Source organism: Populus euphratica, unplaced genomic scaffold (assembly GCF_000495115.2).
Source record: "Populus euphratica unplaced genomic scaffold, PopEup_1.0 scaffold166.1, whole genome shotgun sequence".
Classification (NCBI taxonomy): Eukaryota; Viridiplantae; Streptophyta; class Magnoliopsida; order Malpighiales; family Salicaceae; genus Populus; species Populus euphratica.
The window spans coordinates 30,118-40,275 of NW_011500054.1; the positions used below are offsets into that span (position 1 = coordinate 30,118).

The window sequence follows — 10,158 nt, forward strand, 5'->3', positions numbered from 1 at the left end:
GTTCAGCAGATAAAAATCTTTAGATTCTGGCTTTGCACCTACTGTGATTTTAGTAAATACAGATATGTTCTTTACCCAACAGATAGATGACTGATCCGAACATTCTTTGCTCTTCGAGCTCCCCTCTTTGATTTCATGTTTGAAAACTACAATGCTTGGACAGTACTTTAAGGCTCTTTAATGTTAAGATTTAACTCAACCATGATTTAGCTGAAACAGTCTTTGGCATTTATCTCCTTTAGAAAGAAGTTAAGCCGTAAGTTTAGGAATTATTGGAGAGAACTACAAACTCTACATGCAGGAGCACCTCCTCATCATCATTGGTCTTGCCCACTGTAATAACCTCCTATCAATCGCTGCCTCAGTTCTATCCCAAAACCTTAATGGTACCCTGCGGAGACTTGCCACAAGTGATTCCACATTGCCAATATTTATATGACAGCAAACCTACGTATTTAGTGTTTTCATCTTATGATGATACATGTTAGAAACAACAGTTGAATGCCGGGGATTTGGTCAGTTCTCCATTATTCAGGGACTTAACCCAAAGGGAACTCAAGATTATTTATGCCACATAAGGGACAACAACATTGGCATTGGCAATGACAGCAAGTGCAAACAGATACAATTAGAACATTCCTGATGGTGTCAATATTGACAATGACTGATGCAATGGCAGTGGTAATTGACATCACTTCTCAAGATATCTTACAAGTGGAAATCCCAACCTATGCCTCAAAACTCAGTATGATATTTAAACACAGTGATAGAAAACGCAATGGATTCACAAGACTCAACAATCTATCCTCACACCTAAAAGAAGAATAGAAGTTGAAGCATTAACAAGATGGCTTCAATTACAAGATTGTCAATGCCTCGATTATTTTTTTTTCTCTTCAAAAACTCTTTGCAATATAAAATAGAAGTTAAAACATATGATTACTATATAACATAGGCCACTTCCTTTAAACATTTTACATGTTAAGGTCCTGATTTTTTATGACTGCAAATAAAATACCAATAGGCAGGTGGCAGGTGGAAGTTCATAACCAACCTGCAACAAAGGGACAAGTAACTAGCACGAGTTCAAAATTCTTACTTCTTTCCTTCTTTCCTCAGCAAGCGCTGCTTCCTTTTCCTTATGAAGTTGAGCTTCAACATCATCAAACAATTTCTTTCGACCTTCTTCTATCCGCCTCTCTATTTCTAACTGAACTTCCTTAGAGTTTAACTTCTCTTCCACATTTTTTCGAATGGATTCTTCCAGTCTCCTTGCAGTCTCTTCCTCTAATAGTTTTAGTAAAGCCTCTTGTTGACGCCTGATAGCGTGTACAAAAAACAAAACAGTTAAGAGTCATTCAATAAGCTAGCAAAAGCTATCGTAAGTAAATTGCAGATTTCCACTTCGAGGAAGTACACATAAACAAGAAAATAATTATTCATTAAGCAACGCATGTTAGAATAAGCAGTGGCTTACTAATTCAAAAACCCATAGAAGCTAACCTGTCACATGTCAGAACTAAATATCAACCTGCTCACTGAAAAGTGGCAAAAACCCAATTGGATGATAAAATAGGGATAAAAATTGAAGAAATTTAAACTCACATCACTAAGCTTTTAGCAATATTAATAAGATGTCAGCAAGAACATGCATAAGATATTTACCTTTTCTTCTCTTCCTCCTCTTTCTTTAGTTTCTCAACAGCATTTTTGGTAGAAGCAATACTTAGACTTCTTGACCTAGGCAATGGAGATAATGATTCACTCCTACTTCTACTTCGTTGTCTTCTACGCCGCCTAGGAGCTGTTGGAGACCGGCTTTTACGCCTCCTATAACTGGGCGAACGACTGCTCCGATGGCGACGAGGAGGTGGAGAATCAGAATCACTTCTTCTCCTGCACTAAAAAACTCACAACTTTACATCATCACAACACACCCTTTTAAGAATAATCAAAGAGCCACTAATAGGAACATCATTTCGCCTCCATATTGTACCAAATTTCACTGTGAGTTCGAATTTAAGTACCAAAAAAAATGCCCTTACAAGATTGAATAAAGATGACTTCAAAATCACAACTTTACCACATTGCATACACCCTTTTAAGAGTGGCAAAAGACCCACAAATCGGATTATCAAATTACTTCCATAATTTACTAGATTGAATTTTTAAGAACAAAAAAACAAGGAAATAAATAGTGTCATTAGCTTTTGATACAAAGTGCAAGTGACCTGGGTTGAGAATTAGAATAAGGAGATCGGCTGCGGTCAGCCCTTCTGCTTCTTCTACTACGGTGGTGTTCGGGTGGCGACGGTGAGCGCCTACGCCGGTACGACGGCGACCGAGAGATGCTTCTAGCCATCGCTCTTCATTTAATTTTATTAGCCATAACTTAAATTTTGTATGAACTGTGCTGGATTATTTTTTTTAGACGGGCCAAGGCCCAATCAACTGTTTCGGAAATGAGTTCTAGTTCATTTATTCCTGATGCTTTTTATTTTTTCTACTAAAATAAAAAAAAAATGATTTGCTGCAATTTGGAGGAAACTTGCATTGTAATTTTTTTTTTAGATTAAAGTGGTTGTCCGGACCAGCTTACGCGCACCACAACTAATCCTACAGGTCCTGAAGTTAACGACCATGTAAGCCTCCAGTGGCCATCATATGAGCAACCAAGAACTCGAATCTGAGATCACAGAGGGAGCAAACCCCTTGATTCGAAATCCTTATCACTTGACCACCATCTAAATAGTTTACATTATAATTTTAATGACTCATGAGGTACCACATTATCAATTCTCACTAAAAATGATTTTGATTTCAAGTCAAGTCATGATAAATGAATTCTCATGAATTCTTAATTTTAATATGGTTGCTTTGTTTATCTATAATTATAATTCTAATTATTATAGTTGAATTAATTTAGTAAATTATCTCGAAATTTAATTAATTCATATTTAATCTGATCTATGTTTTATAAGAAATAAAATAAAAATTGATGTGATAAAAACTCTAAATTAACTTGTAATTCAACCAACTCATATTATATTAATCAAAATCTAATCAGAAATTGGTTGATTTTTTAAAATTATAAATCAATTTGTAGCTCAACTCTTATTCAAGTTGATTTCTAGTTATGCATATCATTTTTATAGTTAAAAAAGTGAAATAAAGATAATTTATATTAATATTTACATATCTTCCTCTTATTTTAATTTTTTTTTTCATTTCTCGCAGACAATAGGGAAAAACTGCAATATCTTGTTTTTGTCATTTCTCTAGTTTCATTCTTCCCTTTCTTTTTCTTTTTTTTATCATTCACTCTCTTGACTTTCAAATAAAATTTTCAAGTGTTTTTTTTTATATTATAACTTATTTTTTAAATTATTTTTTATTAAAAAATTTCAAATTGATTTTTTAAAAAAATTATTTTTTTATAATTTTAATATGCTCTTATAAAAAAAATTTCAAAAATCATTTTACTACATTAAAAATATTTTTAAAAAATATTATACATTATAATATCAAACACATACTAATCATGTTACATCACTACACAAAATCATCCGGGAGTTGTTAGATATATTTAGTTACTCAACTTGAATCCCTAACTTGAAATACTTGTCCTTCATCCCAACAACTTTGATAAATCTTGATTCTTGATATTTTTGGTAATGCTTGGAGTTTCAAAACAGAAAAAACAGATATAATATAAATAAAAGAATATGTCTACTTTTTATTTCGAAAATATAAGATTTATTTTACATTTCTATCTATATTTTATTAATTAAATATATTTCTATTTTCTTGTATGTTTTTTCTATCTCATAACACTGACTAAATACAATTTTAAATTCGTCATTTAAGCTTCAAGTCCTCCTAGCATTGGGTTAAGGTAACACGCTACCATGACTTCTCATGTCAGCTTGTGCATGTTTTAACTTTCAATCTATAAGACTGTTCAGATGAAATTTAACTGGCAATGTCCAAGCATTAGAAATAATAAATAAAAAATTGACAACTTGTGACTCCTCCATCCAGCCCTTTCTTCTTCAGACAGGGGACAAGGGAAAAGGACCGAACAGTAGGGAATTAACTAAAGAGTCGTCTCAGAGGCAGACCATTACCAAACAATACCATATCCTTACTGCAATTGTAACAGACACAAGACATAGAAGATGAAACTGGCATGTTCTATATGCCCACCCTCATGGTATATTATGTTTTTTTCCAGTGATTTTCTAGCTTATGTACATCAATCTACAGGTAACATATAGTAAGCATGCATTAGTTTGATAAGTTTGTCTCAAAATCCGTTTCATGTTGGAGAAGCTTTATCTTGCCTTGGACAATTGTATGGCTTCTTGGCAAATGCTCGAATCCTCGGACCAAATATATTGCTGAGACATGCGTGAGAATTCTTGGTTCCTAACATCCTCATGCTGCTCCCGCTTTGCCCATCTCTCGGCCAGACCTATTCCTCGCAGCATTTTCACCACTCCTGCCATTGTGGGGCGGCCTTCAGGTGAGCTCTGCGTGCACAGCAATGCAACCTGGACAATCGTCTCGACTTCTTTGCGGTCGTAAGTTTCCAAGTTTCCATCCACTACGTCATCAAGCCTGTTTTCCCTCAGCAACTTCTTGATCTGTACATCATATTTCCGTCATTTTAAGCATTATTTAAGAAGAATTTGTATAAGTGGAAAGAAAGATAGATAATAGACGCATGGCATGCAGTCTCACATGGTCAAGCAGAAGAACATCCTCTTCCTCCTCGAGTCGAGAAAGGTCTATTGCACGCTGACCAGTTACCAGTTCAAGAAGTGTAATGCCATATCCGAACACATCTGTCTTTTCTGATGATTTTCCGGTGGATAAATATTCTGGGGCAATGTGACCCATGGTACCACGCACCTGAGTTGTAATATGAGTGAATTTTGTATCAACGAGCTTTGCTAGCCCAAAATCTCCAAGAACAGGTTCAAAATTGTCGTCTAAAAGGATGTTCGCAGCCTTTAAATCACGGTGTATAATCTTAGGATTGCAATGTTCATGTAGATATTCCAAGCCGTGCGCTGCACCAAAGGCAATGCGTTTCCTCGCTGGCCAGTCCAAGCCTTTCTCGCCAGGCTTTAAATCTATAAAATGAATCAAAAGAAAATTGATAACATAAGTCACTGTTATGAATCAATTTAGGAGTGCTATTTATAACATTGAAGTCTCAAAGATGGAAAGCACAGTGCTCATTCAAAAAATACCCCTCAAGTGGTATGCAACACTAAGATTTTGCATATATGGATACACCAGGATTCTCTCAGATGAAGTTGTACAAAATCCAATCAACCTTAGAAGATTTTTATGAGCAGCAACACTAATAAGTTGAACTTCTCTCAGGAATGCAGCCTTTCCTCCAGGACTGTAATAATCTTCGAGGCGTTTCACAGCAACTTTCATGTTGTCTGAGAGGATACCTTTGTAAACTTTTCCAAACCCTCCTTGTCCTATTATGCTGCTTTCACTGAAGTTGTCTGTTGCAAGTTGAAGCTCACGCCATGAAAATCTTCTAAGCTGCCCAAATGAAATTTTGCGGTCATCTTCACCTAAAATCACAGAAAAAAAAACAGCCATGAGTTTAGTTAACATTAACAACAATTATGTTGAAACCAATTCAACTACACAACCGAAAACAAAATTTACCAGAAACATCAACAAAGATATCATTTTTCTCTTTGTGAAATTGATGATATTGGTATGCCAAGACAACTAAAAGTATCAGTAGACCGAAAGCACCACAGCTTGCAGAAGCTGCAATTACTTTAAGTCTTGACTTCCTGGTTGAAACTGCAAATGTTTCATGATTAGGTTCCATCGGGAGATCATGTCATGAAGAATAATACAAACAAAATGCAGTGTCTTCAGAAATTAACCTCGAAGAGGAGACCTTGACCGGCAAGGTTCTTCAAAGCTCAGGCCACAAGCAATATTAGTCGCTGTAAAACTGAAGATACATAACAATTAATGTCAAGCAAACCAAGCTTGATAACTATGTGCCTACCAGTAAAAGATGATTAAAGTCTTAGAACTTAAATTACAAAGAATCACTATACACGTTAATCTTGATTTCTATCATTAAATGGTGGGTTCTCTTTTAAGCTCTCCTTCCACCATGTTTTCACAGTTAGGAGATTTCTTTTAACCAAGTTGATGAGAAAGAAAGCGACCAGCTATGGTTAGACAAACGAATCCAAACAAAAGATGATCAATGAGATGAAGATTCGAGTGGGATTTACTTGAATGTTGCAACTGAAAAGAGTTTCTCTGGTATTCTTCCTGTTAAATTGTTAGATGAGACATCCCTGTCAGAGAAAAAGAATCATGAGCAATTGAACATAGTACGACCATAGGTAGAGAAATATAACTACAAACAATATGTAAAAGGCTAACCAGCCATGTAAAGCAACCAATAAATGTTTTAAGAATGATGATATTCGCAAGAGCAAGACTACCGAAAAGCACTGTAGAACCTCATAATGTTGATTCCTTGATGGAAAAAACAGTAAAATGACTGAAATTTAAAACAAAGCCATATTCTAAGAAACTGTTAAAACAAAGATGATGTGCTGCTTCACGCATATAAGAATAACAAAGCAAGGAAATATGACTCTTCAAGAGGCATTAAAGAATCCTTACAAAAATTTTAAATTGGATAGCTGACCCCAAGTGTCAGGTATCGAACCACTGAATTTATTGCCGGCAAGATTCAGATTTTTTAGTTGGACCATGTTGCCCAGATATTCAGGCAAGGACCCTGATAGATTGTTGTTCCTTAATTCCCTGCATGGAGAAGGGTAGGTTCTAAAAAAATGGCCATAATTCACCACCAGCACTCATACCTCATCTGGAAACACAAAAGGTAATCTTTTTTCTTTCTTTTGTTTTAATTCTATAATGGTATGTAAATAAGATCATAAAAAGAAAACAATATGACATTAAAGTGATAGTTCTCCTAGATTAGTATCAATTTTAACTTCATCCTCTACCATTCAATTGCATCAATCTTAGTCCTGAAACTTTATATTCATGTTAAGCAGTGGAAGTGCTAGGTTTTGTTGACAGTAGGTCTTACATCCCGGAAAACTGAGTAAATTATTGCCATCAGTATTTTCACATGAAAAATCAGATTCAATAGGGACATCAATTCGTATTAGAAATAGATTGGTTCACATTCGGGTTGGGCAAACTGTCTTAGTTGATAGTTAGATGAATGCTTCTGCAAACATATAACTGAAAATCCATGTGAATTACAAGCTAACCAAAAACTCACAGGGAAACCAAAAACTTCAGTTTAGTGATTGCAGGTGAAAGAGTTCCTGAAAGTCCAAGTGAATTCAAGCTCCTGCAGAGTAGTACGTTCACAGAGTAAATGCAATGCAAATTTTACTGAAGAAAGCACTGTCAATCAAGGAAGACTCGAATAAAAATGCAGCAGTTCCACTGGATAACAGTAGTGTGTTGCAAAAATAGGCAAAACAGAAGTGTATTCCAAATACAGACACTTACAGGAATACAACTTGTCCGTTTTTGCAATAGACATGAGTCCAACTATAGCAAGGGCTCACTAAATTAGGATCCCAATCTATTTGTCCATTGGAATCATTTAGTGCCAGTAGAAGATCTCTTAAAGCACCACCTGAACATTAGAGAAAGTTGAAACGTGTCAGTAAATATCCGGTGCTCGGTAGAAGGTAATGACTGGCAGCAGTTAAATAGATAATATTTTCAAAATGAAAACAGGAAGAGACAACTATATATTGTACCTTTCTCATTCATAAGCATAATTGGCTATACAAGTTAGATTTCTGTAAGTGAATTATCCAACCAATAAGATTTTTTCCCAAGGTAATGTTGTATAAATATATCCAGATTTGAAGAAATTATAGTGAATTAATAGCAGTTTTCCAAGACATAATGCAATTGAGTTTAATAGCTTGCCTTTCTGCTCTCGAGCAACAATAGAAACATGCTAAATGATGACAGAAATTGTTTTCTTCTTTCCCTCAAGATCAAATAATAATAATTGGGTCCTGATAATTTTCAAAATCAAAACATTCTGAGAAATGTCTGAACAGAGTTTAAATGTGATGCTTTCTTTCAAGACTACCAAACTTCCACGAAGAAATTAATTCATGGATTTACATTGAGCCTGAAATCAGTAAAACTATTTCAAAAGAATGATACTACAGAGGGAGAACAGAGCTTAAAGAAAATAAATGAAAACTTTTAGAGACTCCGATAATTTTTTAAATGCCAATGATCCACTTTTTGAGGCCAGGATACATTTTCAGGCCTGAAGTTTCAAACTATCTCCAAGCCTTATATCTTTCAACCAGTATTAGTATTTGGAGCCAACAAATGACATTGTAGTAAAGCCAATTGTAGATAACACCATACCTTCAGTGTCAGGTTCCTTGGATGAATTAATGATTTGTAAAAAATTGAGCAGAACAAGACAGTTGATAACTTGTTTCAGAGGATTCCTGATGGAGAACACTCCAAACATGTATCCGAATTTGGTGTAGCCGAGAGATTCAGCTGCGAACCTCTTGCCACCACTTGGATGCTCTAATAAAGCAAAAGTTTTATCAGTTTAAAGCAAAATTAAGCGCATGCTCTAATTTTACCATTACTCCTCATTTAAAGTAATAGACCAAAGCATTCACTATTGATTTCACTAACAAAATATATCCTTCTTTCTTAAGATCATGCACTTTAGGTTTAACTTTTTTGTATGCAGGTTTCCTTTATGCTTGCATCTAGAATCTAGGAGACTCAATTATGCTACCCTAATATGGCCTAAGATGGTGAGAGAAGGAAAAGGAGAGCACGCCAAAAATAGAAAAACTTTCTATCAGGTAGTCAGAACAAGTTCAATCTAAGCTTCTCCACATCCCATAAAGAAATTTCATACATAATTCTGGCAGAAAAATATTCCCGTGATCCTCATCTTCCACAAGAAAAGCAACTGATGGGAAAATGGAAGCTAAAGATCTACTTATACCCACCACACACCCTAATGAAACAAGATAGATTTTGTTTTTTCTTCTTTTTTCATTTTATTCTTTCTTTCTTGCCTTTTAAGGAAGTTTCCGTATAAGAACACACGATCTGTTAATTTCACAACAACGAGACAAGTAATATTTTCCCACCACAAACTTTGCAGGACCATAAATTGTTAATGGTCAAGGTTCGTTCAACTTTTCTGTCCCAATTTCTTTGTACAAAGTTACTTGGCTTGATCATAGAACAAGCAATTTTTCTTTATGTTTTCTCTTAGTAGTGAAAAACAGCAGATTTGGACTTCAAATTCATAATCTTTCAACACAATGATGGTCAACTACAGAACCTAGCTACCATCCCTAAGCATCAGTAATAAACTCAACCAGCTAGTGATCCCCCACACGGACATACAAAAAATAAAATATATACTAGCCTGAAGAACAAAAGAGAGAAGCTATGAAATTGACAACAACCAAGAAAGAATACACAAAAAATTAATCTCTTGGCTGGAATGCAACAGTTGCAAGAAACTCACTCGACAAATGTACATAACAGACAGGCAGACAGATACATCAAGGAGGAATGAAAGGAAACATACCACTATTAACTTCAGTCATGGAAAATGCAGAAGACTGAAAAAAGATGGTGGCACAAGAAGAAGAAAACGAAGAAGCTGAACACAGCCACTATCATGATGATCATAAGGAATAAATGATGATTAATGCAATGGACCCACAAAGCATTTTGATATGAAAAAATATGGAATTCTTGAAAGGCCAATAACAGAGAATATGGGAGGGACTAGTGGTGTATTGGTGGAGGACGAGAATGAGAATCCCACTAGTTAAACTTTGCTATGCTTTTTCTTGCAATTGGAGTGGATTAAGATAATGATTAACACTTCTTTTGGTGTTGTTGCTTTTAAAATATCCAAATTAACCCGGTGAGATGCTTCTGATACATATCTATCAGAAGACTCTTAGCATCTGTCTTAAGAGAGGCTTCCAAAATGAAATAAACCATGTTCTGCGGAGACAAAGTCAATTATTCCTTAGTAAATTTTTCTTGGCCTCATTAATCTTTTAAAACATCCAAATGCTC

At 35.1% G+C, this 10,158-nt stretch overlaps 2 protein-coding genes across 3 annotated transcripts; both read right to left on the reverse strand.

Annotated features, from left to right (window-relative positions):
- Positions 1-753: 753 nt before the first annotated feature.
- LOC105107766 (uncharacterized protein At1g10890-like) lies at positions 754-2,380 on the reverse strand. The gene is made up of 3 exons (XM_011001805.1): positions 2,232-2,380; positions 1,666-1,896; positions 754-1,319 (listed from the first exon to the last, which is right to left on the reverse strand). Exons 1-3 carry the CDS (start codon positions 2,360-2,362, stop codon positions 1,076-1,078), a joined length of 606 nt encoding a protein of 201 aa, XP_011000107.1. The 5' UTR covers positions 2,363-2,380; the 3' UTR covers positions 754-1,075.
- A 1,743-nt stretch (positions 2,381-4,123) lies between these two features.
- LOC105107767 (probable LRR receptor-like serine/threonine-protein kinase At5g63710) lies at positions 4,124-9,836 on the reverse strand. 2 transcript variants are annotated; one of them, XM_011001806.1, is made up of 11 exons: positions 9,656-9,836; positions 8,452-8,622; positions 7,561-7,690; positions 7,325-7,396; positions 6,691-6,834; positions 6,291-6,356; positions 5,928-5,998; positions 5,698-5,841; positions 5,259-5,600; positions 4,744-5,138; positions 4,124-4,646 (listed from the first exon to the last, which is right to left on the reverse strand). In XM_011001806.1, exons 1-11 carry the CDS (start codon positions 9,672-9,674, stop codon positions 4,335-4,337), a joined length of 1,866 nt encoding a protein of 621 aa, XP_011000108.1. In that variant the 5' UTR covers positions 9,675-9,836; the 3' UTR covers positions 4,124-4,334. The 2 variants fall into 2 exon arrangements, with proteins under 2 accessions (XP_011000108.1, XP_011000109.1); XM_011001807.1 differs by lacking the exon at positions 9,656-9,836 and adding an exon at positions 9,593-9,612.
- Positions 9,837-10,158: the final 322 nt, after the last annotated feature.

Coding starts and splice junctions, on each gene's coding strand:
- LOC105107766 (XM_011001805.1), bottom strand. CDS start 2,362: ATGGCTAGAAGCATCTCTCGGTCGCCGTCGTACCGGCGTAGGCGCTCA. Junction 1,897..2,231: donor TATTCTAATTCTCAACCCAG/GTCACTTGCACT, acceptor TTTTTAGTGCAG/GAGAAGAAGTGATTCTGATT. Junction 1,320..1,665: donor GAGGAGGAAGAGAAGAAAAG/GTAAATATCTTA, acceptor ACACGCTATCAG/GCGTCAACAAGAGGCTTTAC.
- LOC105107767 (XM_011001806.1), bottom strand. Junction 6,357..6,690: donor CTATCCAATTTAAAATTTTT/GTAAGGATTCTT, acceptor TTTCTCTGACAG/GGATGTCTCATCTAACAATT. Junction 5,139..5,258: donor TGTTGCATACCACTTGAGGG/GTATTTTTTGAA, acceptor TTCATTTTATAG/ATTTAAAGCCTGGCGAGAAA.